This window comes from Photinus pyralis, unplaced genomic scaffold (assembly GCF_008802855.1).
Source record: "Photinus pyralis isolate 1611_PpyrPB1 unplaced genomic scaffold, Ppyr1.3 Ppyr1.4_LG7, whole genome shotgun sequence".
NCBI classification, from domain to species: Eukaryota; Metazoa; Arthropoda; class Insecta; order Coleoptera; family Lampyridae; genus Photinus; species Photinus pyralis.
The window spans coordinates 33,027,891-33,055,094 of NW_022170738.1; the positions used below are offsets into that span (position 1 = coordinate 33,027,891).

The 27,204-nt window shown below is 36.9% G+C and overlaps 3 protein-coding genes across 4 annotated transcripts in view; 1 reads left to right on the top strand and 2 right to left on the bottom strand.

The window, feature by feature from the left end:
* Positions 1-12,589, top strand: part of LOC116175889 (phosphatidylinositol 4,5-bisphosphate 3-kinase catalytic subunit delta isoform) — a 26,208-nt gene extending 13,619 nt beyond the window's left edge. Inside the window, exons 9-14 of one of the 2 annotated variants that reach the window (XR_004146378.1) lie at positions 1,840-2,028; positions 2,075-2,217; positions 3,321-3,757; positions 3,810-4,011; positions 4,582-5,363; positions 12,123-12,589. Coding sequence is in view for 1 of the 2 variants with exons in the window: in XM_031494245.1 (XP_031350105.1) it covers positions 1,840-2,028; positions 2,075-2,217; positions 3,321-3,757; positions 3,810-3,938 (898 nt within the window). In the remaining variant the exon portion in view is untranslated. Of the gene's footprint in view, positions 1-1,839; positions 2,029-2,074; positions 2,218-3,320; positions 3,758-3,809; positions 4,439-4,581; positions 5,364-12,122 lie in introns of those variants that run through there. The other variant, XM_031494245.1, reaches the window with a different exon arrangement.
* LOC116175896 (CD63 antigen-like) lies at positions 7,662-17,475 on the bottom strand. The gene is made up of 6 exons (XM_031494258.1): positions 16,701-17,475; positions 16,473-16,649; positions 16,226-16,414; positions 8,465-8,635; positions 8,217-8,414; positions 7,662-8,160 (listed from the first exon to the last, which is right to left on the bottom strand). Exons 2-6 carry the CDS (start codon positions 16,533-16,535, stop codon positions 8,095-8,097), a joined length of 687 nt encoding a protein of 228 aa, XP_031350118.1. The 5' UTR covers positions 16,536-16,649; positions 16,701-17,475; the 3' UTR covers positions 7,662-8,094.
* A 4,341-nt stretch (positions 17,476-21,816) lies between these two features.
* Positions 21,817-25,387, bottom strand: LOC116175895 (leukocyte surface antigen CD53-like). Its single transcript, XM_031494257.1, has 5 exons — positions 22,893-25,387; positions 22,658-22,846; positions 22,441-22,611; positions 22,152-22,388; positions 21,817-22,104 (listed from the first exon to the last, which is right to left on the bottom strand). The coding sequence occupies exons 1-5, from the start codon at positions 22,956-22,958 to the stop codon at positions 22,039-22,041; spliced, it is 729 nt and encodes a 242-aa protein (XP_031350117.1). The 5' UTR covers positions 22,959-25,387; the 3' UTR covers positions 21,817-22,038.
* Between the last annotated feature and the right edge of the window lie 1,817 nt (positions 25,388-27,204).

Below are 27,204 nucleotides of genomic sequence, written 5' to 3' on the forward strand. Positions count from 1 at the left end.
TAAAAGAGTTGAAAAAATTTTTTTAAATTTTTTTCGCATACACTGGCCAAAATGGCTTAAGAAACTCTACAAAAAAGTTCATTACAATTTTTTTGTGAGTTCCTTTGATTTTGAGAAGTTTTGAATTGAAAAGTTAAACTATTTTTCTAAATTTCATTTTTCTCTAAAAGTAAGCATCGGAGTGAAAAATGTCAATTACAAAAAAGATGTGTCTTGATGAGGTCTACAAAAAAAGTTTCTACACTTATTGCGTCGGGTTCAAAATAAAGGCGCTAGAGGGCATTTTCTAAATGTTATACTATGGCCAAAGATAATTGCAATGACTATTAAAAGTAGTCTGATAGTCGTCAGGAGTTTACCTGACATCTAGTTTTAAATGATTTTATTTAAAAATTTTTTTTGTAAAGAATTCTTATCCTTCCTCTCTTTACTAACTGTAAAAAAAGCAAACAAATAATAGTACTAGGGGTGCCACGAGTGTGCCGCCAGACAAAAAAGTATGAGAAACACTGGGCTAGAGTCTAGACATTTGGAAGGTTTAGAAATTTGTGAAATAGAAGTCATTGTTCGCATTTTTTTATTACATTCAAGGATTAAATTACATATGTCGTAAACGTCAAATGCACTTCAGCTGTTTACTTTCCTTTTTTAGAGTATGCGCCACAGGGCAGATAATAAACGTCTGTGGTACCTCGGTTTGTACATTGACATCACAGGGCCACAGACTCCTGCCTGATTCCGATTGCACAAATTTTTATATTACCTACTAAAGTAACCATCTCTCTTACTGCTGCGAGTGGACCACCATTACCTCTTTCTGGTTCAAAATAACGAATAAGATTAGAAATAAGTTGCTTACTTTTTCTTGGTAAACCCAATGGCATTTTTGGGTTATATAACTTTTCGCGCAGAATATTGCAGTGAGACTTGCGGAGGTTATACTTCTTTACTTGTTTGTTATGAAACTAATGGATGTTTCGTCGGTTAATGTAAACGCGATAAAATAATGAAAACGGTATCAAACAATGTCAAATTTGACGTGTCGCAATGTAAACGTAAACTACTACAATTTCGATTGACAGGTAACCTGAAAACAAACTTTTCGCTAAAGGTTTTTGGTTTTTATTTTTTGAATATTTTAAATTTAATATTTTGTGAAATACATTCATCAGTCTAATTTTAAACACGTAATTCCAACGTTTATTGTTGTTTAAATAAAATGATTTTTTTTATTACAATATTCCTAAGGAAAATCCTACTTTAAAAAGCAGGATAATGTGGACAAGTGGATAGAGCTGTCACGGGTAACTTGAAAAATTGTCCCGGGCGGCGCGGGAACGGCAAAAATAAAACCATAAAATTTTAAAAAAAACACTGTCAAATCCAACTGCCACTATGTGGCTGCGTCAACCAGTCACAGTTTCCGCATTCATGAGTTACATCAATTGGGTTAATGTTCATTATGTAAAAAAAATTACCGGGAGCTTATTGGAGAAAATTAAATATGGATAGAAAATTACCAAGGAGGCGTTTTCCAACTATTTCTTTTCATAAGTTTCCATTTCTTAACCAAGAATTGGTAAAAACATTGATAAATATCTTAAGAATGGGAAGAAATATTTCACCACAGTGTGCAGTCTTTATTTTAAAGAAATTTAAAGAAAAACGAGTTTCTTTAATACGTAACTTTTCCGCACTGTATCTGAAATTAATGATGCTGCTGACCTGATAATTGATTTTTAGTAAAATTGCCAACAGTTGTTCTTAGTCGCCCTATTTCACCAGTATCTTACATTTTTCACTCTCAACATGTCCAACATACTCAAATCAATATTGTAGAGTCGACAAGTGTAGAGTAATGGATAGCAAAATGAGGCCCTTATGGATCGTTTTCGAAAACAACGACTCTTTAGGCGACGACATTTACATCATATTCAAAAACGGCGACGATCTCAGGCAGGACATGCTGACGTTGCAAATGCTGCGCATCATGGACAAGCTTTGGAAGCAGGAGGATCTCGACTTAAGGTCTGTTTCACTTTGGGCGATTGCGACCACTGACAGATTTGTTTAGGTTAAACCCGTATAATTGCATATCAATGGAGTACAAGGTCGGTATGATCGAGGTGGTTTTGAATGCGGAAACGATTGCGAATATTCAGAAGGAGAAGGGGCTGTTTTCGGCAACATCTGCCTTTAATAAGGGATCTCTGTTAGGTAAGTTGTGAAAGAGATCCATTCTGTCAATGAGAAATGTGATTGAATGAATAACTAAGGGTAGAAATCAACATCTAAATTATTTATAACAATTTTTCAATTTTTCTTTTCGTTTTTATTAATTTATTAATTAATCTCATTTTTCCAATATTTAAGGTTAGGAACGAGATTTTGAAAAACGGATTTCACTGGCCTCTTTGGATGTTATTTGGCTACTTTTTCATTCCATTTGATTTTGATTTTTGGGTCATAATGTCAAAACTAGCCCCCTGGCGGAGAAGGATTCACCTAAATTAAGTATATTTTGATTCTCATTGCCCAAGGAATGCTCTTTTCAACGATACCAAACTTGTTAAAACCGGTCAAACCGTAAAGAAGTTAGAGCAGGTTATTGCAAAAACAATTGAACGCCCCACACCATCTTTGTTTTTGAAATAACTGAGTTTTTGATTTTACGAAAATGATAGATAAAGTGGTTCTATTTAAAAATATGAAAAAAATTTTTTTAGTTTATTATGCGAAATTGAAAGAAAATGCAATTTTAAAATTTAAGATGACAGTTACGTCCTCTGTTGGTCATTTTTAGAACTTGAAAATATTTTCCAGCAATTCTTCATGATTTACCGAATAATTTTTTTACCCCTAAGTCATATGACGAACGGTTCTCGAGATATGGCCGAGGAACAGTCTTATTGGGTCACCCGGTACATGCATATTTTTTTGAATTTGTAATGGGGGATTGATTAATTACGAATATTAAAAATCTTGACTTTCATATGTAATTATTTCATACCTTTAAAATTACGGAGATTGATTTTCAGTTTTGTTTAAATAACGTCTATACTGATCCGCATTTTCAAATTCTTTACAGAATTTTAAACAACACAGAAAACTGCAAAACTTTACCCGTGTGATTCCACTTGAACCGAAACACCCCCCCTGTATATGCATTATTGCGATTACTACCACCATTTTCTCTTCCTCCACCTCCCCTCTTACTGGTATCCTAGCGGATAACTAATATTTAAACAAATTGTTATAAGAGTTGACCCTTGGGACGTTCATTCTGTTAAGAACGTTGTACATTTCTCCCACCTTTACAGCATGGTTAAAGGATCACAACACCACGGAGGCGGCGCTAAAAAAGGCGATCAACGAGTTCACCTTGTCGTGCGCGGGCTACTGTGTCGCCACCTACGTCCTAGGAATAGCGGACCGCCATTCCGACAATATCATGATTAAAAAGACCGGCCAACTGTTTCACATAGACTTCGGTCACATACTGGGCCACTTTAAGGAGAAATTCGGCTTTAAACGCGAACGTGTGCCTTTCGTCTTAACGCACGACTTTGTCCACGTAATAAATAAGGGACAAAAAAGCAGCTTGGAATTCAAGGTGTTTCAAGAGTACTGCGAGAAGGCGTTCATGATTCTGCGCAAACACGGCGGTTTAATACTGTCACTTTGCGCGATGATGATTTCTACCGGATTGCCGGAGCTCAGTTCCGAAAAGGATCTCAATTACTTACGTGAAACCTTAGTAAGTTTATGGCATCGGTCGAATGATGTTAATATCGCATCTTCCATTTTAGGTTTTATCGAAATCGGACAAAGACGCTTTAGCACACTTTCGATTAAAATTCAATGAGGCATTATCAAACTCTTGGAAAATGTCCGTAAACTGGGCGACACACAACTTAGCTAAGAATAACAAAGTGTAGTTAGAAGTGTACGTACTTAGGTTACTTTTGAATTGCCAAATTAACTAATACTAAAGTGCCAACAAATCTCCTGGTGAGTTTTTAATTAATAATGTTGTAATAATAATTAGATTTTAAATTTGCCTTATTTAGTTTGTGAATTTTTAGTGTGATAGTTTTACTACGTAAAGCAACAATAATATATACAGGGTGGATTTGTTTTTTTTTGTTGTACAGACATTTTTTATTTATATTTTTTATCTGTATATTTTTAGAAGATGTCCCTGTACGTATTATTAAAATTCCTACTTGCAAAGAAAGATTATCATAAAAGCGACAGTATTATTTATGCAACAAACACATTAATTTAAATAGTAATCGTACAAACAGATTCTAGTTGATACTCTCGATGAAAAAATTGTATTTAGGCTCTCTAATTAATTCTTAGAATTTGTTCTTTTCAGCATCTATATTAAGTTAAGCAACTGTACAAAAGTTTGTTCATAATAGGTTAAGTGTACTTGGTAATTTTGCTTATTTGTATAAACTTTTCATAATGAAAAAATATAAAATAAATCAGTTTGCAAATTTTGGCCCTCTTTATTGAACACTTTTACATTTTCACTGACTGTGTTCTATTAATCGATACAAATTTCATTTTCAGAAGCGGCTGTTTCAGTCAGAATCACAGGAACGCAAGCTGCAATACGAGAAATAAGTGGTGCATGCTTGCATTTGACTTGAAGAAATGCATGAAGGTGAAAATCGAGAATAAATTTCAAGAGTATGGAGCGGCCAACGTTAATGAGAAAAAAATCCACAAATAAATTGCAGCCGTCATCATCAGCAAACAACCGATTCTTTCTTGTTTTTTCCAGGAACGTTTAATCTCGCTAGCCAGCAAAAACTAGAACATTCTGGATGATTTCCAGATGGTTTTAGGATGGCCATATTTTTTCGTTTCGGAACTTCCTAGGCTGCTGAAGTTTACGAGATCCTTTTGGAATTCTCTAGATCCAGCGCTTTCTGTGCCTTTACCATGTACTTTCTAGGACTTGATCACGCCTTTTAAATACCTTTAAAAATGTAAAACGCTTTTTAGTACGTTTAAATTTTTTCCAAAGGTCTAAAACGTTCCAACCTTGTATCGTTCATCCCAACCTTGTATCGTTCATCATACCGCTCTTCGCGATTTATTCCAACACTTTTTGGCCTTTTTTGGAATCCCACTCAAAGATTTATAGTTTCGGTTTAAAGGTTCAAGAGGTTCCACCCTGTATGTATAACCTATGATGAGAGCTGGCCACCTCGTAATTACCAGGAGAGGAAAAGCAGTCTGCACCGTTTTCGAGAGCGCGAACATTGGTTACGTTTGGCATCTTGTTTTTAATGGCGGCATGGACGCATCATGCAGTATAAGTTGTTATTCTCGTCGTATTTAATGCAGTGAGTAATCTTGGCATTTCTTTATGATTTGTTTTGTGTTTTGTATACATTTTAACATTTTATTATTTGATCATAATTTTCAACCTTGGTTTTTGAAATTGACTTGGTTTAACCTCAATGCAGAATCACGTGTTTGAACTTTTATTGTTATTGAAATTGCTTTCAGTTTTGATATAAACCAACTTGGATTTATTCATCAAAGATCAAAACTTGAATATTTGCACTTTTGTATCAATTACGTTATACTAATATCACGACATGTTTCATTATTTTGTTATACTTAATGTTATGTTCCTTGCACTATTTGAACCAGATGATAACGAACATTTATATTTAACAGGGTGACTTGTTAGAATATATATGTGATGTACTTACCTCCTCGATTTTGAACTTGCGTTTTTTATGTGTCTTAGAAATGAGCTACCTTGCTGATACCCTATTGCTGATCGATTGTTTTAATAATTGACCCTTTACATGGTTTTGTGGCAACCTCCCGGTGCAAATATCTCGCCCGTCAAAGCCTACGTGACTTTATTTTTAGCGCATTTTTGAAAAAAATTGCTATTATATTCGTTATTTCTGGCTGGCCGGCTTAATTATTTAACGCAGCCAAAATTACTCGTGAGATCGATAATTTTAAATTTCGCTAATAAAATACTGACCTCTATTACCAAAAATGCGCTTTAATCATGCATGTACTGATTTACAACTTGTTTTTTTTTTATTGTTTTTGATAATATTGCTCTAATTTTGTGTTATACATCATTATTACAAACAATTTTGCTACGCAGTTTATTATTAATTTGTCGGCTGGTTTTTTTTCTTAGCAAGTTCATTTTTTCTAGTGTATTACCATTTTTATTTTTCTGTCTCAATTCATTCCTATTTATATTCTGCTTAAAATACGAATATTAAGCAAGGCGTACTTCTGAATCATTTTGTTTGTTATACTGTGGGGTGATTATGTCTATACAGGGTGGGCCATTAGTGTGTGGGTGGAATATTGTGGGTTTATTAACGCGCATACTTAAAATTCATTGTGGGGGAATGTTAAAGGACCCTTCAGGCTACAACCTAAAAATCTTTTCAACGGAATTGCAATTGTTATACAGGGTGATTTATATCAAAGTTGCATTTTTTTAATGGGTCACTCTGTATATTATTACATATTTGGATTCCTTACTCAATTTGAGTGTGACTTTAAGTATTATACATAATATCTAAAATGAGTCGTTTAGCCGCAATTCGTAGTTTTTTCAAAAAGTAGATGTCCAGTAAATATTGAATATCACAGTTATCGTAAAACTTAGAAGGCCGTGACATTGCAGTGGTACTAATCATGAAATAACTGCCTACTGATTACTGGGAGGCTTTAAAAATCGCCAAAAACACTGAATTATTGTATTAGAAATTGTTGAATTACAAAAAATAGGTAAGAGATACATACCGACATGCTTATATCGTTAGAAAGGCAATACAATTTTACATTTCATGCAACAAAAAAAACTTCGTAATTCCATAAAAAAATCAAGTTACCTCTGATCGAAATTTTGAAAATTGACGGAGTGAAGTTTAACTTTAGCTCTTCATAGTTCATTAGCGTATGTTAGTAGGTACATTTCATGATTAGTGCCACTGCAACGTCACGGCCTTCTAAGTTTTATTATAACTGCGATATTCAATTTTTATTGGACATCTACTTTTTGAAAAAGTGACGAATTGCGGCTAAAAGACCCATTTTAAACATCATGTGTAATACATAAACTCACATTAAAATTGACCAAGGAATCGAAATATGTAATAATATACAGGGGGTTCCATTAAAAAAATGCAACTTTGATATAAATCACATAACTATTGCAATTTCGGTGAAAATATTTTTAGGTTGTAGCCTTAAGGGTCCTTCAACATTCCCCCACAATGAATTTTAAATATGCGCGTTAATAAACCCACAATCGTCCACCCACACACTAATGGCCCACCCTGCATACCATCCGTCATTTTGATGATCGATATATAAAGATGAACTGCTCGTGCCAATGCTTAGCGCGGATAATGCCGGTAAGAGAGAAGGGAAAACTAGCAAGCTCTCTCTATCATACCGCCGACGTGCGACAATTGAATAGCACTGTCGGCTGATGGGCTATATTGGTTCATATGAAACTGTTTACACGAGGATGCTTCTTTCTAACTGGAAAACAGATTTGTTTTGCCTACCCTACTGCAATTTAAATGAGACTTGTACCAGAGATGATACGATTTTTTATTGTATCTTATATCTATATGTCTTGGCTTTAGGCTATTGAAAACGATGCAGATAAAAACACACACTTTATTTAAAGACAATTTGTAAGTGATGGTACAGACATTTAAATGAAACTCACAAAAAATATTTAAAATTTGGTATGGTTCGTAAGATGACTATTGTGCGTAATAAACCTCTTAAAAATATATATGAGGAAGACAAAATTGAAAAAATGATCACTGTATCAAGAGCAAACTTACTCGTTGATCGGTCGTGCTTGAAAAAAGTACATTTTGTAGTCATTAACAAGTGAAAAAGTCTTTAAACAGTAGCATATTTAGTAATAAAATAACAGTATACTCTTTCAATGTTGGCAGGTAATAATTGTTATTTGAACGTTGCAGGAGTGAGTGCCCAACATTAAAACAGAACAGCGTTTCTTTTTTGCTAATATTCTGAGTAAAAATTTACAAAAGTTCGGATGCGTTAATTTTTAACGCGTTCGCTTTTGATGCTCGCCGCCAGGAGGCACGAGAGCGCAATTCCCAGTACCTGAAATTAGACGATTTTAGTCAACGATAAGATTCATAATGGGCGGCTAGAGAAACCTGCACAAAAGCGATTCCGATGCCGACGCCAATCAGAACGGTCGCGTGGTCCTTGACCTTCGCCTGCAATGTTAGCAGGCATCCCTTCTCGTAGTACTCGCACACCGGAGCCTTACTTTTATCCTTGCAGCACGAGCTGGGTACCGCCAGAGGAACGGATTTCCAGTCTTCCGACTTGTCGATTCCGCAACACTTTAGCTACCAACAGAGCACCTAGTAAATTTTAGCCAAATGCGAGTTGCACAAACCTTTGTGTGTAACGTATCCCAGCTATTCTTCGCCGATCCGTTGTTGTTGTAGTTCTTCATCGAAGATTCTAGGGTGTTGCGCAGTGCAGTCTCGAAGTCACCTTTGAAAACGGCCGCCGCAATACCCACCGCTAGTTCGATGATGAAGATGATCAGCAGACATATCGCAAACTGCAAGAAATCACATTGTTATGAGTATAGTACCTATACAATGGAAAGGTTTGAATACGTGGGAGGTTTCTTATTTGTTATGTTCTTCACTTTAAATTAAGCGCGTGAACCTCCAGAGTGTACACTACGCAGTAAAGTTAAGGTCTCTAGAAGTTGGTTGGAGAGGAGTGGGAGGAGTTAAAACTCTCGAAGAAGAGGACACTTCTACCTTTCATAAGCGCGTTGTAATGCATAACTTGGCCAAAGAAACCCAGTGTATGCCTGTTTTATTATGTATATTGTGGGACAATTCGACCAAGTTTTAAAATGGCGACGTTAAGGCCAATATTTTGTACTAGAATCTATGATTATTTTATTTTGTTCTATTTACACGTCTCTGTTCGCGTTTAAATGCATTTTGCAAAGCGATGCATGCTTTATAGGGGAGTCGATGTTGTCCGTCTGTCCGTGAACACGATAACTGACAAACGCTTGGACCGATTTGGTTCAAACTTTGCACAGTTGACCTATATGCCCAGGGGCGGACAGTTTTTTTTAAAATTGCAACTGATAATTAAAACTTTTGATAGAGACGTCCGATCGAAAAAGTACGATTTGTTTTGGATTCTACGCACCAAAATTAATAAGAAAAAGTGTTTTCCCGAGAAATTTTGAGGCAAGAAAAAAAAATTGTCTCAGATCGACCCGAAAAAAAATTTTCTTATAGAATGTGGCCTGTAGAATCCATAATTTCAAACAGTTCCAAGATTGGGCTACTAGTTCAAAAGTTACAGCCCTTTGAAATTTTTTCGAAATTGGTTTCTAGTCTATAACTTTTGATTGAGAAGTCTGATCGAAAAAGTACGAATTGTTTTGGATTCTACGCACCAAAATTAATAAGAAAAAGTGTTTTCCCGAGAAATTTTGGTGCAGTCGATTTTTGGTAAAAAAGGAAGGTTATACACTGCCTTTTTTTGAGCCCCGAAAAAAAATTGTCTCAGATCGACCCGGAAAAAAATTTTCTTATAGAATGTGGCCTGTAGAATCCATAATTTCAAACAGTTCCAAGATTGGGCTACTAGTTCAAAAGTTACAGCCCTTTGAATTTTCTTTCGAAATTGGTTTCTAGTCAGGGGCGGGCCAGGTGGAATTGCATAGGTTACGGGCCATTAAAGTATTAGTGTAGTAATGAAGGTGGCGGGGGGTAGCTCTGCGGTGCACCACAAAAACATTTTTTGCTTCATTTTAAAGTACTCCTTTTTCGGAAATCAATTACAATACAGGTTTTTTTTTAAATTGCAGCTGATAATTAAAAGTAACAAAATATACAATCCAAACGAGGCGCGTCGCCTATCATTGTATTTCATCACTTTCATGCTACGACAAAAAATGATAAATTCATTGTAAAACACTTCAATTAAAACAGAATTTTTTAATTTTTTAACAACCTAACATCAACCCCAATCAGAGAAACGTGTTCATAACTTATTAATAGTGCAAGAAACTAAATACACCACATACTTATAAATTTCCAACGGGCCATTATGACGTACAGGCCAGGTGAGGTGGCAATCGCCACCCGCCCCCCCGGGCCAGTCCGCCCCTGTATATGCCACAAGTAATAAACCAATTGAAAATGGGTCAAATCCAATGATCCCGTAGGGTCACACCGAGGTGCTCTGCCGCTTTTTTAGATGCTCTTTAGGGGTTTATTATAAGACAACCTGTTGAATAAACGGCTGGCATATAATTTTAACTGCGGCGACAAATCGATAAATAACTAAACGTCATTAAATATTAATGTCTCGTTGACTTTGAAGTTGAATAATCAGAGGCAAATGAAATTTTCAACAAACCGCATTGCGTTTACATCACCGAAAGGTTTCGAGGTTCTATTACAGAAAACAAAAGTTTCAGTTTCTATTTAAGAATGAAATTCAATAGAAAACTCATTAGGAACCTATAAAAGTAATTCGCTTCATAAGTCACAACATTATTAATCATATTGATTACCTTTAACAAGGTGAAAGCTTTAAATCGTTTTTGACACGCTTCCTCAGACACTTTTTAGCGCATTTCCACAAAAATAAAAAAAAATGCGCTATTGTGGCCACTTTGTCCGTCCGTCCGTCTGCTCGTTTTGCGACGCTACTAGTTCTTTATCTTAAGAGGTATTGTTCTACTTTTTTCGCTATTTGGTTCGTTATGGTGTCGAGGCTTGCACCAAGGAAGGAATTTTTTCTGCGTTTATTGCTAAAAAAAGTTATTGTAAAAAAACCAACAAACCGTTTTTTACATGTTCCATAATTTTACACTTTTGCCGTTTATTAACCATCCTAGATATCATTTATAATTTTGTATTGTTGTCTGCCGTCTGTCTGTTGGTCTGTCCGTCTGTTCCTTTGCCTGTCTGTCCCTCTATCTGTCCGTGTGAACGATAATTTTGTTTAGAAATGTCCGATCGCTTTTACATCTCCGTTAGTTATGAACTGAATTGCATGAAATTCAATATGGGCATAGCCTTAGCCATATAATACGCAATGCCAAAAGTTGAGTCGAATCGATTCAAAATTCACAGTGCCCTTTTCGCATCTCGACCATTTATAAACCGAATTGCAAACTTTTTTTCTTATAAAAGTATTTGAATGAAATTTGATACATAGGCACTTGAAATAAAGGAAAATCAAACGCCAATTTCAAAATTTGGTTTTGCGCATGCGCAGTGCCAACTTTTTTATTTATGGAAGAATTTAAATGAAATGTGATACATAGGCACTTAGAATAAAGGAAAATCTAGCGCCAGTTTAAAAATTTTATTTTGCCCATGCGCAGTGCCAACTTTTTTTATCTATGGAAGCATTTAAGTGAAATTTGATACTTTGGCGCTTGGAACAAAGGAAAATCTAACATTAGTTTCCAAATTTAGGTTTGCGCATGCGCAGTTCCAACTTTCTTATTTAGAAAAGCATTGAAATGAAATACTTCTTATAAACTGAAATTGAAATAGCATGTCAAAAATGGATTGCTCATGTGCAACGTTATCTTTCATATTTGTGGACGGATTTTACGATTTTAACAGAAGTTGCATCTTACAAATGGGAAATGAATGCAAGTGGAAATGCGCTTTATGTAAATCGTTTACGATTACTTTTTAACTTGTTTGAAATATTGGCCATACCTGTACTAAAACAGTGTTGGATAGTTGCACGCTTCAAGAGTTTCCGGTATGCTCCGAAATTTCAAGATTTGGTATCTATCACATTAGTATCACATAGATTACTAATTCGTTTTGGAGATCTATAGTTTTTAATGTAAATTTCCGTTCATTGGTCCATTCCTGTGTGGAAACGGGATAAGAATATTTCCACTGCAGAAATGCACTGCATGCGGTAAAAGTCCGCTAATCAAAAGCAACCCTTTCGCCTTGTGCACCCCGAGTGCACGAAGGTGAAAACTCGATTTGACTTTATCGATTGTGACCCTGATATACTTCTTTGTTTTGATTTAGGTGTTATTTGGGATTATTTGAGAACCACTTCAGTCGGCCCAACATTACAAGCGGACAATGCTGTTCTACGCCCTCCGATCTGTAAAGGATCAGCGTAAATAGAGCAGGCTGTGTAACTATTTACACGTTTTAATTAAAATTCGAAGTGTTGAGTGAAGACAGATATTAAATCAAGCATAAGCTCATGCAGTTTGCGATACAAAATTAGACCTTTCGCTTGACCCGAAAATTTTAATTAACAATGGGCTTTACTGGACTATTGAGTTTTGGAATTTTAATCCGGCCATTTAGGTGAGTATAATTAACCGTAGTTAATTAATTATGTTGCAGCAAACGTTATCAAAATTGGTCGTGTTTGGTATTGTTGGAAGCGCGCTTAAATAGCACGAATTTTGGGACTGGTTCCAGATTTTTATGATAATTGTAGGGAATTTAATTCTTACTTATTTAAACAATATTTATTTGAGACAAGATAATAAAACTTAACATGAAAACTCAAAACCGTTGTTATTATTTTTCCGTTGCCGAAGCAACGCCGGGTCGTTCCACAAATTTGCGAATTCTATAAAAGATGAGGCGGATACGTTAAATGTTCGCATTATACCGTACCGTTTGATTTTAAAATAAGCGTTTGATACGTTTCTTTTCGTTACTTGTAAAGGGGCTTTTGGTGTTGCTTTCCTGCAGCTTCTTTCCCAGTAAATACCGTTAATGATACTTACGTTTCCGCTTAGCGATTTAAATGACTGCCGCTTCCGTGTGCCGTAATTTTGTTTTAGCCAGAGACCGATCTTCCGAATTTTGAAATTACCCGATTTGCTCGCGGTTTCCGAATGTCTGACACCGTAACCGACCGTCCATGACCAGGGGCAAGGATCGGCAAAGTAGACGCCTTATAAAATTAGAATTTGTGTTTACCTTAAGTAGGTAATTTCATGATGCCGAATTTCCAATAGCGAACGTGTGATTATGTTTCAACAAAATATTGCACCCTCTCTATTTCGAGATATTCTCATCAGAATAACTTTACAGCAGAAGTGCCGTAGAACGCGACGAAGCAACAGCAAGTCATCCGCAACCCCAGCGGCCAGCATTGGAGTTTGGAGGGCGAAGGGTGTTTGTGGAATGACAAGATTTTGCTTCTATTTTTATCGATTATGACTTATTTTTCGATTGTTACGACGCTATTAGTCTTATACATGGTAGTACTAGTACCAGGGGACTGTATACGTACTCTTCAGCTTTGGAACCATCTTGCCAAGGGACGCGGGTACTCGCGATGCTTAAGGGTTATTGTGTAGTATAGGCCACCAGGAAATTTAAAGATTCAAATGGTGCAGGATAGAAGTTTGCATTTTAATAGGATGTTGTTATACGAGTTTTAGGTTCCGTAGGTTTTTCAGACCGCGTCGATTCTCTGCAATCAAACCAACGTTCGGGTGTACGTCATTTCTCCCTCTTTGATAGGGTTTTCTACAGTTTAGAGCCTGTAGTTGAATATTTTGAGGTTCCAAAGTTTCTCAAATTATGTCATGAAAGATATACGAGTAAAGGAGTGGTCTCATTGTTTGGCAAGATTTATGTTACGCAGGCGAGTGATGCATAAATACGATCCTCACTTTGTAAATGCGTTTGAAAACTTATGGCGCCAGTGAGTCGTGGGATATTTATTTATTGTTGATTCGGAATACAGGGAGATTTTGTTTATTTTGCAGTAGTCGCTAACGAGGCTGCCACGTCGCGTGAGATTTCCTAACTTACTCCACTTGCTTTATAATCCGTCAAAGAATTTAGATTTGGACGAAAAAATGAGTTTTAATTGTCGAAAAGTTTTGTGTCCTGTAATAGGTGTCAATAAAAAAAGAAAATCGTGGGAAGTAGGTTGTTCGGGGCAACACGTGAAGAAATGAGCGTTGAACCGCGAGCTAAGCCTAGTCAACCAATTCACATCGAGCCGCGAGAGAGAAAAATGCGCGTCGAGCCGCCAGCGCACTTAAGTTGATCACCTGTAATTTATCGCACGACGTTTTTACATAATTGGTATGACAACTTTAATAATTGAGAGTGCGTATTATAACTGCGGAAAACATTGCGTGCACCTACGGTAGCGAATTTGAAGTACATGTAAAAACAAAGGCGCAAAAGTGTAAACGCTATTTAAAGTTTTATTTAAAATGGATCACTGTTACGGTAAATGCGGACGAGTAAAGCTTTAAACGCGAATTAAATATTTTGGTGTCCCTTATTCACATAGGAATTTACGTTAAATACGAACAATAGTGGAAATTTTAACCCACAAAGGTTAAAACATGCGAAATTTAATTCTGAAACGGGGAATATTGTATTTTCCTTTCTTATTCCTTTTCTTTCGGCAGGTAAAATCTCGGGTTCATGTTGAATTGTTCTTAAACACAGCAAATACTATTAATGTTATTAGGTATAGGTATTAATTTTCTTCTCAGCAATTATATGACGTACCTACCTACAGTTATGAAAGTAAGTTTAATCGAATTTTTTGTCCGTCCGTCCCCTCTTTTTCCGTGTTGAACTACTTTTAGGGAAATGGTCCTAGAGTCCTGGAATTTTTCGCAATAGGTAGCCTATAACTCAAGCATCATTTTTACATGCGACAACCAATTGGTCTCAGGTTTTGCATACACATGCCTTGGGGCCGCCAAGTAAAACTTTGAAAAGGGGGGCGAGGGGTGAACACGTTCTGCCCTTCATGGTATTCTAATGAAAGGTCTCATCGAAATGAATTGCTTTCTACAAACTATAACTATAGCGGGAGCAGAAAGAGGGGGTAAAAGTAGTGAAAGTTTACGAGCTCTGATTGGCCTAAAGCATCCCCGTCATCCGTCCCGCCAAGCAAAAAGATCCTTTAAAATTCGGTTTAGAGAGCACATCGCTCACAATAATCGTCGGAATATATCTAGCGTTGCCGCTTGAAGTCATATAGTTGACTGGAAATAGTAAAAATGAATTAGATTGTTATGAAAGTTTAGAGATTCATAAAAACAAACGCTTCCTAATGAATAATGATCAAGGAGGTCCTTTGGGCCAATCAGAGCTCGTAAACTTTCACGTGTAATTAATATAAATAGGGTCGTATTTGTATTTTATTGTTCAGTTGTTCGCTGATGATGACAGCCTTGCTGTCGAAACGCGCCCGAGGTTTTAATATTGTATTGTTGTGGTTTATTGGTGTTTTTGTTTTACCTTTGAACGTTTCTCAAAGTTTCTCGAACTTTTTCCTGGTTTTCTGAATTTCGGTCACTATTATTAAAGAAAACTACTCCGATTCTGTTTTTCGCCGTTCCCGTGGGAACTTCAGGAAGTTTTTTGGGAGTACACCTTTTTTTGCGGGCACAGTTCCATAACCTTTCCCCAAAGTTACATCGTTAATAACACTGTGCACATTTTAAAACCTTGTGACGTGTGTCAAAAGATGTCGTTTCAGGATATGTTGAAGATTTGTTGCAAGATTGCAATGTTGTGCACTTTAAATCTTTTGAAGTACTGGGCATTATTAAGCGGAATAACGCTGTGCACACTTTAAATATTTGGAGGCATTGTCAGTTAACAACTTAAATTTGATTTCTCGTTCGTTGCATAATCACACTGTGCACATTTTAAATATTTTGAAGACTTGGAGCGGGAGCAAGCGTTTTACATCCAGAAAAAATTAAAGTTTGCGTTTTTCATAATTTTTCATTTGGCAACGTGTTGGTTTTCAAAAATTCGAAATAAACATTCCAATTAAACTTGTGCTGATCGGGGAATTGGTCCATCGCGCCAGATAAACAAGTATGATATCTCGTCCAAATAACTAAAGCGTTTCTAATTGATAATTGATGTATACTTTTATTGTATGGTCTGTAGAATAGCAAATGCTCGACACTATACGTTTTCCCGAAATATAGATTTTGTTTGTTTAAACAACACCAGTGTTTATCTACGTATTTTTAGTATTACATTGTAAAATATCCATCAGTAATGTATAAAATCAATAGTCACTAGAAAGTTTATTGCGTATTTTCGGGAAACTTTCCTGTCGGGTTTTCCGGGGACTGAGTTTAAGGTGAATGTAAATTTAAACTTACGGCCATAAGTAGTCCATAGGATTCGCGTATTGCGCCAAAGCATCCCAGAAAGGCGATCATAAATATAATCGAACCGGCGACGATGAGTACAACAGGTCCCGCCAAAAGCCTTCCCTCCATAAACTGATTAAATTCGCCAACGTCCGCCAGAACGAGCGCTCCGGCCGTTATAATCCCAATCCCGGAAATCTAAAAAAAACTCCCCTCCTGAACAAAACGTAATATGGCTACCGCAAAATTCACTTACTGCAAAAATCAAATTGAAAAAAAACAGCAAGTACTTAATCAGCGACATCCCGCACGACTTCATCGTGGAAAAGCGAAAGTTCCGGCACAGAACCAGGAAGAGACTGCGTCCACTTCGAACCCCCAACAGACAATAATGTGAAGTACAACGCAGTTGATTATTCCAACCCTTCGTGACCTAAAAATCCCCTTTTATTGGAAAATTGTTTAACGAGAATTGCTCGGCTACCTATATACCAACAATAAAAAGGCCTTGTTGTTGTTATAGCGACATTTTCGTAAACACGTCGCGCACTCGTCCAATATTTACAAATCGCGCGGCCTAATTAATTAAGCACCACGTCCCGCTTCTGGTAAAATCGTATTCGTGTACGGGAAATGTTTTACTTTCAAAACGAATTAAATAATTGCGCCGATGTGATGAGCTAAATTGATTTTGTGTTCGTCGTACGATGACCGTTCAATTTACTTATTTTGAAATGTTTTTGTGCGAAAATGGGTCAAATTGGGATGGTCTCTCGTTAACATACTTTATCTAAATTCGCGCATTTGGGGAAATTTATCGGTGTGTTTTTTTGGTCACGCAATTACGAGTCCTGATGCCTGTTTGCTACTCTAGGCGCAACTAAATACACGGGGTTGAGTAGAGGGTGTGTTTGCATAGACTTCTTTTGAAGAAAGAAGTCTATTCCTGTGTTATTCTTTTCATAGTGGTTCTGTTTCCTTTATATTTTGATGTAATATCAACTGCGCAGAGAAATCAGAGGGATGCTCACTGCTCAGTGGCTCAATCTCATGTTGGGTGACGATAGGGGCAGCTAAGGGTGAGAAATTCGCTGTGAACAAACTATTTTCTGTTTCTGATGATGTCAAAGTCGTTTGTTCTCCTACTCTTATCTCAATAGAGGTAAGGGTGTTTGATCTAGGAAAGTGTGATTGCAGCAAACTTGTAACGTCGTCCTTCCGCTATCAATATAGGTACTATTTTTTGGGGATGTTGTAAAGGTCGTTTTACATGCAGAAAGTTATTTCATAAGTCTAAAGCATGGTGTATAGTCTTTATTATACACCATGGTCTACAGTAAAAGAACTTTTTGAAGTGAGAGATGTGCTTTACTTTTACGTGAAATTTTGCTAATACCAACCTAAAAAATATAGGTTAGATGGACACCTTTTATAACTATATTGTATAATCAGTTCATTTCAGCAGCGACAATCGTTAGGATTTCACTTAGAAAATATTTTGCTCAATTATCTGCCTTTGCCCCCGTCAAAACAAATTACCATGTTATTTCACATTTAAGAAAAACACATGCTTTCGACTAATAGAATTTCAACTTTCACAAAAACTCAGTAGGTATGTAAAACGCCCTAAAGGAATCGAGTCTTCTTGTCTTTTTTGGGAAAAGGTTTTTGGAATCTGGTCCCAATTCTTCACATTAAGAGAAACGGCCGGTATGCCATCCAGTTATCCGTCTTCTTTAGTGTAAAGGATATTACAAATTTACTTCTTCTCCTACTTTTTCTGATTAATTAATGTAAGTGTGGTTCTTGTTAGGTATACAATGTGTCCCAAATCGCGTGGGATTGCATGGGCAACTTTCTTATTATTAAAGATTGAGAATTAGTTAAATGGACAATGTTTTGCAGTTTTAGATGCTTATTTAAAATTTCCTTGTGGAAATATATAAGAGAAAAGTTTTATATAAAAGTTACTGACTTTGATACGCTTAATTTAGAATTGATGTCCAAAAAAATTCAAGATGGCTACTTTTGAGGAACGTTTACCAACTTTCTAAAGTTAAATAGGCGCCATATTGGATTTTTAAATTATTTAATAGATTTTTGAATTCTCTTTTCAACGAGCCATCATAACATAAGATTGAAAATAAGATACCAGTTATATCAACGGTTTTTATATTTTATCAAGTAGGCTCTGATGAATTTAAAAAAAAACAAAACAAAATCTATTCGAGGCAAAAAACAAAGAAAATAATTACATCAGATGTTTAAAGTACTGGCCATTATTAGTGAAACGGTTTTACGGTTCTTAACAGATTATTGGAAGTTGAAGGACGCCCCGGCAAACACGTCCCGAAAATTTATAAAATATTACGCTATCATTGCCATCGGTGTCGAAATTGAAGACAGTACGAGTGGCGGTAATTGAGTGACTACTATAAATGTATATAACAAAAGGAGGGGCTAGGGTTTAAAAAATAAAAATAAAAACAATACGCCATACATAATTTTTTTTACAAAAGTTTTGGTGTATCAGTTTAAATTAGCGTTGGGCTATAAATCTGGAGGTCGGGTGTTCGAACCTGAGTTGAGGTGAATTTTTCATCTGTGGCAGAGATGGAAATTATCTTAGACCAGTTCCGAGCATTCTACCGGCTACTCCGAATCCTGCAGTTTTCCTAATTCGTGAGGTGTAATTGGGCGCAAGCCTGTTGAGGGCCCAGAACAAGAGAGGATAATAAATAAATAATAATAATAAATACAAATTTTCCTTTTCTTCCTTTATTCCCCTTGTCGTTGTAAATTATCTACACTGAGGATACCTCACGTTATTCATGACTTTTGACTTCTTTTTCACACCTATTAATTAACAAATTACGTATTGTTATAATGAATTTTTTGCATGCCATACTTTCTAAAAAACTGGAACCGAAAAGAACTGTTATTGACCGAAAAAACCGAACCGTTATTTTTTTAGAACCGAAATCGGACCAGACCGTTGTAAATATTTTCGCTTAAATATAAACAGAACCGAAACCGGTATTTCATTTGGGTCCGGGTCCCTGATTTCAGGCGCAAGTCTAAAATATTACAAGTAATTGGTGTCAGTGGCGTAACTCAAAAATATTTGGGGGCCCTTTCCCTTACGCTTAATATAACCGCTTGGATTTCTAATGACACCCATCTTAAAAATATATAAATGAAAGTTCACTAGAAATACAACCCAGAAGATTCGGATTCTTTAATAAAGATAGCTTCAGGAATTAATCAATTTTAGCCAATTTATTTCTTCGCTTTTCAACGTTTGTGTTTTGCTTTGCTCTTCTAGGTTCCACTATAGTATTTTCGTCCATTCTGAGCTGTCTGATTTCGCCGCTGGAGATACATTTAAACTCATTTAGTTATTAAGTTTGTTTAGCGATTTCTATTCTTTGTGTATGAATCGGCCTTTTTTGAATGAAGGTAACTGTTTCGTCCGTGCATTCATCTCGAAAGACAAGTTCAGTTTAAGGTTACCGTATCCAGAACCTTCAGATCTCTTCTGGACTGAGAAGGTCCCGCTAATTAACAAAGTGTTTCATTTAGGTACTTTATGTAAGAGACTTCGGAATGTTATTTTTCACAAATGGGAAACGAATGGAGTTGCTTTTAAACCTCTTTGAGCTGGCTACTTTTGAGCATATCAAATTTCGTATTAAATTAAGGTCAGATTTAAATAATATGATATGATGATTTAAATTCAATAGTTACTTCCTCGAATTGTTAATTTTTGTATATTGTAGCATAGTGTAAGAATTCTTTACACTAAGATTGTAGTAATTGGTCCGGATTTTTCACCTCCTGTGAACAATTTTATCTCTTCCTTTAGTAACGCAAAATATGTAAATATTAACACAAGCGTAACATTGAATGAGTTCGAGAAATTTTCAATTTTTTTCAGTATTTTTTATATAAGAATTACATTTTTTGTACATTTTTGCCGGAGCCCCTTTTAAGTCGGGGCCCGTCCTCATTGCGTACCTTTGAGACATTGTAGTTACGCCACTGATTGGTGTCCACAAAACACCGGCTCAACGCAAATTGCAAGTAGGTAGTTAAAATTGTCTTTACAATATATAATTTATACCTACCGTTGGCATAAAATGGCTACGACAACTCACCAATTTCCGTATCGCTACTCCTTAGTAGATTCTGTGTATAGTGCATATTTTATTCTGTATACCTATATATTGTCCTTTACTGACTGTATACAGTGATGTTCATGTAGAAGTAGACATAGGGTTTTCCTATAGGAATTTCCTGTCTAAAAAAGTCTCCTGAAAGACGCCTAATTTTATGCAACCAAAATAACTTCTTGAAACAAATAAATATCTGGCTGTCATATTAATTATTAATTTGAATATTGTTGCTTTGGCTTCACAGAAAATAAAGCTCCTTTAACTGTTATCGGCACTATACCAATTGGAAATTTCAACTTTTTCTTTAGTTGAATACATCGCACACGAACCGAAATTAGAATAGGGAAGTCAACGCGATAATATTCAAATTAACATTGATGACAGGCAGATTCTCATTTGTTTTAGGTAGTTACATTGGTTGCATAAAATTAGGCGTCATTCAGGAGACTTTTTATCATGTAGAAGTGAACATAGGAAATACTTATGTCTACTTCTACATGAATATCACCGTATAGTGTAATATATGTTCTTTCAAACCACCACGTTCTTATACCTAGTGACAATTGGCGTCCAACGTCCTCGAACTTCTCAACCAACGGTCTTGAACCATCACTAACTGACATCAGCTGGTCACCATCACCGGCCTGGAGCCGGTCATCAGACCAGTGGCACCCAAACACTACAACCTACGACATTTAACATGTCCCCACAACGTTTGTTAGTGGCGAGCAAAAGCAAGAAGTTGATATGAAGCAGCCAGATGGATTTAGCGACGGTTTGTTTACTCAAAGGCAGCTTGTAGGACCTAAAACAGAGAGCCAAATGTTGGAACCCAAGATTTCGCAAAATCCTCATCGAAAATGGTTTCACACAAAATACAGCTGACTATTGTCTCTTTACGAAAAGGAGATTAGCTAGCGACTACAGACGAGGATGTAGGACATGAATTTCTTGAAGATCTCAGAAAAGCGCCCAAAATAACATCCGATTAAACAGTTTGAAGATGGATTTATTTTGATTATACAGAAGTCTATACAAAGATGCTTGAACGCTTTATGTTGTAACCCCGGAGTTCAGAGCAGATAAAATTGTAAACAAAAACTTCCCCTAGCGAAAGACTGCAGGCTCCATAGTTTCCCTTGTGACACAAACACGCCCTGATATTCCTGCAGTTGGTGTAGTGTCAAGAAAATCCCACCAAAGACGATTGGCTAAGACCAAAAAGGATATTCCTAAGAGACGATGAACTATGACCTCATAAGGGCAACAATGAAAAACTACAGCGATGTCCATTAGAAGAAGGGACTGGGCGATACTCACTTGCTGGAAATTTCGTTTCCTGACCAAGCCAATGACGAGTTTTGCTTGCGATCTGAACATTGGTGTTCTTAAACTGTTAATTTAATTGTTCTCTAAATACAATAATTGTGTAGGTACTTGTGAATGTTTTATTAATTAAAAAACGTTAACGATGAAGTAAAATTTGATACATTGCAACATCTATAGACTGAACAATGGAAGATTACACCAAGATTGTTCATGAGTGATCAATAAATACTGCGCATGACCTGGTACCTACTCTACTATCTAGAGAGAATTGCGTTGGAAATTTGTTGAGATGATTATGTTTTTGAGTTGTTGTGCTCTTTACTTCTTTGAGTCTCGGTCTTTGATAGCCGATGCTAACCAACATGCCAGAATTATTCCGATGATCTGAAAGTTACAATACTACGCCCTTTTCTTCGCACTTTAAGACTGACCTCAACGAATGCTATGCCAATGCCGACCCCGATGAGTATCTTTGCGCTGGAGTCCGCCTTCATCTGCAGCCTATCGAAACATCCAACTGAGTATAAGATGTCATCCCCCGGTTCGGCCTGCACGCAGTGGAAGCTTTCGGGCGGTTTCGCATCAGTCCGCTCCGTTTTGTGGCAGCAACTGAAGGGGCGCTGTTTATCTGGCCAATCCGTAGGCGCTTCGACGCCACAACACTCCAACTGAAAAAAAACGCGTTCACTAAGTGTCACATTTGTAATCGAAGGGAAGCACCTTGACTTGCATATTATCCCAAGCAAGCCGATCTGACTTGCTGCTGTAGTAGTTGTCCATTGAGGACTTGAGCGTATCCTTCAGCACTTCTTCAAAGTCACTCTTGTAAACGGCGGCGGCGATTCCAACTGCCAGTTCGATTATGAAGATCACCAACAGGCAGAGTGCAAACTGCAAAGCTCCACTGTAACAGATGCTTTGTCTTAGTGGTACTTACGGCCATGAGTAGATAGTAAGATTCTCGAATCGCTCCAAAACATCCCAAGAACGCCACAATGAAGACGATCGCTCCTACTATAATCAAAACAACTGGAGGCGCCAAAATTCTTCCCTCCATGAAGTGATTGAACTCCCCCACATCCGACAACACAACCGCTCCTGCCACTATCAGAGCGATCCCTGAAATCTGAGCAAAAGCTTGAATTTGCACATTTTTTTTAAATTGAGCTTACCGCGAAAATTAAATTGAAAATGAACAAAATGTACTTAATTATCCTCGCTTCGCACGTCTCCATCATGCACCTCTTTCACCCCGGTAGGTTTTTAAACTTCTGATATCGCAACTTTCGTAAAATCGCGTCTTCTTGAGAACGCCGTTGCGATTGGCCGACAGTTTGTTGTAACGTAACGTCTCCAGGACGACGAGATGCGTTTTTATCCGAAATTGCTGATATTTTTTCTAAGACCCCACGTTAGAAATTCACGAACTATCGATTTTGACATCAAACTGTACGCTGACCTTAACATTTATAATTTACGAGGCGCTCTTTAATTACATCCCTTAATGTAATTTCGGACTTGTGTCATTCGATTGAAATCTGAGAATGCGACCTTGTTAGAATTGCAAATTTTCGTTCTGGGAACGTCGAAGTTTAGGAAGGTCTTTGTTAAATCAATAACGCTGGAATTGCGTTACGTTTCGCTCTCTTTGTTAGGAGTTTCGCAGATGGACAAATTTGATTAGGGCCATATCGGAGCAGGCTAACTTCGTTAAGTTTGGGAATCCACTCAGAAGATGGGCACTAATCCCATCATAGACATAAGGGCTGGTGTCTGTGTTGCGCTACTCATGTGTTATTGGAACAAATAAACCACTAGTTGCACATAAGGCATGTCTGATTCATTGGTAAATCTTGCCAAAAGGTCGTACATGGTGCACTAGATGGAGAGAAATTTGCCACTCTACTTCCTTCAGCAGAGAGCGATTTTTTTATGGTCCAATAGCAAAAAATGAAAAAAAGTGTCCAGTTTAATTGATCAGTACTTCCTGAGAGGTCATATAACGAACTGTTTATATGTAAATGTGTAAATTTAACACTTGCGCAGTCTGCGCATGCGCATACCTGATGTTCAAAATATGCGATATGCTTGCCTTTAGTAGAAGAATCTTTGGTTAAAAAAATATCTCTAATAAGAAAGTTGACATTGCACAGTGTGCGCATTCGCGAATCAATCGTCAAGATATTCTATAAATATTATTACAACCCCTAAATGAATATATATCTAGAATCTCCCAGGAATGTTTTAAAAATACTTAGAATAAAGTGAATATTCAAGAAGTAATTATTTGATTTTCTAAAGAATATTCCAGGATTAAATTGTAGCGGAGGTTCGTGGTGTAGTGACAAGAGTGGATAAAGACATTTAGGGTGGCGCTCGGCGAGTTCGGCACAAAAACCTCTCCATTTCATTAAAGTGACTTTATATTGGGTTCCGTATACTTCAATCCGCAAAAAATATTAGCTGTTCAGCACAATAGTTAGGTCTACTTTTGAGAAAGTCCAAATGCTTCGTGTAACAATTGAGTTACAAGTGGTTTTCCCCTATTTCGATCCAGCTGAACCCGATTCTGCTTGTTGCCAGGTCTGAAAATGGACCGGAAGGGAGATATTCAGTATTTGCGTCTTTACATTTTGACAGTTCAAGGGTCTGGACCCTCGTTTTAGGGGCCAAGGAGCACGATTGAAGGGTCAAAAATGAGGCCAGAAGTCAAAAACCGTGGTTCCTCACATTTGGGCCAAAATGGTGCTAAAAATTCCTATTTTTCTACCTTTTTTCAGAATACTCTGAATTTTAAGATTATGGCATGGCTCATATTCATATTTCGACCAAAATGGCGCCAAATATTTGAATTGTCCTAACTTTTCCAGAATGCACTTACATTCAAGTTTCTTATTATGTTGGCGTTGGTTTTTGGAGTCAAGCAACACAATTATGGAAGTGTCAAAAATGTGAACTGAAGTAGAAAACAGCAATTTTTCATAGTTAAGCCCAAATGGCGCCAAAATTTCGAAGTGTTACTACTTTTCTCATAATGCTCGTTAGCATTAGCGAATCCAATGTGTGGACGTAGGTTTCTGAAGTCGAAGAGTGCGATTGAAAGTACTAGAACGTCACCGGAAGCCAAGTGTTGAAGATGGCGGCTTCTGTGGGACGTCTGTCGGTAGGTCCACACATGAGAAAAGTAGTATACGAAACATGAAGTTTAATGTCATTGCATTCTGGAAAAAGGTAGAACAATTCAAATATTTGGCGCCATTTCGGCCATATTCTGAGAAATCACGTTTCTACCATCTCCGGTCTCATTTTTTTCCGTTTCACTGTGCTCCTTGACTCCAAAAACCTATGTGCGCATACCAAAATTTTAAAATTCGCAGAATTCTGAAAAGCGGTATATGAGAAATCGCGATTTTATTTCCCCTTCCGGTCTATTTTCAACAGGGCCGGCTCAAGACAAAAGTTACGCGTAAGGAAGCACTAAAATTTGCACCCCTGGTCGCCGCGCTAAAGCCTAAATAATGGGAACTTTTGAGAAGCTGCAAGCAGGTTTTAACAAGTATCAATTGTGCAGATAAAGCGCATTTTTTTAAACCGAAATAGCTTTTGTTTTAACATCACCAATGGATATATTTCTTGCAGACGTCTCAATCGCCCTTTGTGAGTACCCTCTTCCGACAATCCGTTCTTGAGGTATAAGGGTACCCGATCACGATAAGAGGTCGAGGAGGAGGTTGGTAGAAATGAATTCCTTTCGTTCATTAGAGTACCATGAAGGAAAAAACGAGCCCCCCCTTCCCCTCTAGCCCGTACTAAGGGCAGTAGTTGGTATAAAACGGTTCCTTTCGTTGAGACCTTTAATTAGAATACAATGAGAGATATAATGTTGAACCTCCCCCCCCTCAGGCCCCGTCGCTCACTGACCTCGAAAATTAAGGCATGCGTATGCAAAATCTGAGACCAATTGGTTGCCGTATGTAGAAGTTTTACTTTCAAAAACAGAATCTCAGGAAATAATTCGTGGGGGGGGGGTCCCCCTTTTAAACCAGCGAAATTTAATGGCCGTCTGGCACACCTTCAAGGTATAGGCTACCTACTGCAAAAAATTCCAGGACTCTAGGACCATTCCCCTAGAAGTAGTTCGAAACGGCAGAAGTAGGTCCGGACGGACAGACGGACAAATTTTTAATTCTTAAAAAAATGGGCTAAAAAAAACTTGAGAAATACAAATTATAGCTGCATGTAATGAGATATGAGGCACGAGTGAGTCACACTGAACAAGATACAAAGAATCGCGTACGATTTTCAATAGGTGAATTTTTGACATTCAGCTCGCATTCGGAAACACTACTTTTAATCCGGCTCATACTCCATAGCACTGTTTCTTCAACTCGTAGTAATCGATTGGCGAAGTCTCTTTTCGTTCTCGAGACGAAGAACAGACTAATGGTCAGACGGACAAAACCATAACATAAAGGGAATTTTTTTTTCGAAAAACTCCCCAAAACATGGAAATCAGAAATAGAAGCGAACCGAGAATTAAACCTTGCAATATTGCTCCAAATGACTGTATTATTTCTAACCTTTGCTCCTAGCGTCATGCAGTGTTGGGGCTTTTACCACCTTTTCCAGTTTCAAAAATCTAACTACTGTCTTGCTGTCAGATAATTCCAACACTAGAAAGGTTGCTCAAATACGTATAGCCCACCGGCGTCAAGTTAGCCCCCCCCACTTTTGGAATTTTCAGAATATTTTCATTGCACCCCCCACTTTTGGAATTTTCAGAATATTTTTATTTCAATCGTTTGTTGGTCGTTTGTTGGTGTTTGTTAGTTACAGAGCTGGGCAGTATTCGATTTTGTAAATACTTTTTAGTATTCAAATCCTTTAAAGTATTCAAATACTTTGTAATTAAATACCTTTATGGAAGCAGATTTGTATTTGTAACTCAAATACTTTCACAAATATTTAGTATTCGAATACTTCGCAAGGTATTTGAATACTTTGAGAAGTATTCGAATACTTCGCATAGTATTTAAATACTTAACTTCCCAATCAAAAGTTATAGACTAGAAACCATTTCGAAAGAAAATTCAAAGGGCTGTAACTTTTGAACTAGTAGCCCAATCTTGGAACTGTTTGAAATTATGGATTCTACAGCCCACATTCTATAAGAAAATTTTTTTTCCGGGTCGATCTGAGAAAATTTTTTTTTCGGGGCTCAAAAAAAAGGCAGTGTATAACCTTCCTTTTTTACCAAAAATCGACTACACCAAAATTTCTCGGGAAAACACTTTTTATTATTAATTTTGGTGCGTAGAATCCAAAACAATTCGTACTTTTTCGATCAGACTTCTCAATCAAAAGTTATAGACTAGAAACCAATTTCGAAAGAAAATTCAAAGGGCTGTACCTTTTGAACTAGTAGCCCAATCTTGGAACTGTTTGAAATTATGGATTCTACAGGCCACATTCTATAAGAAAAAT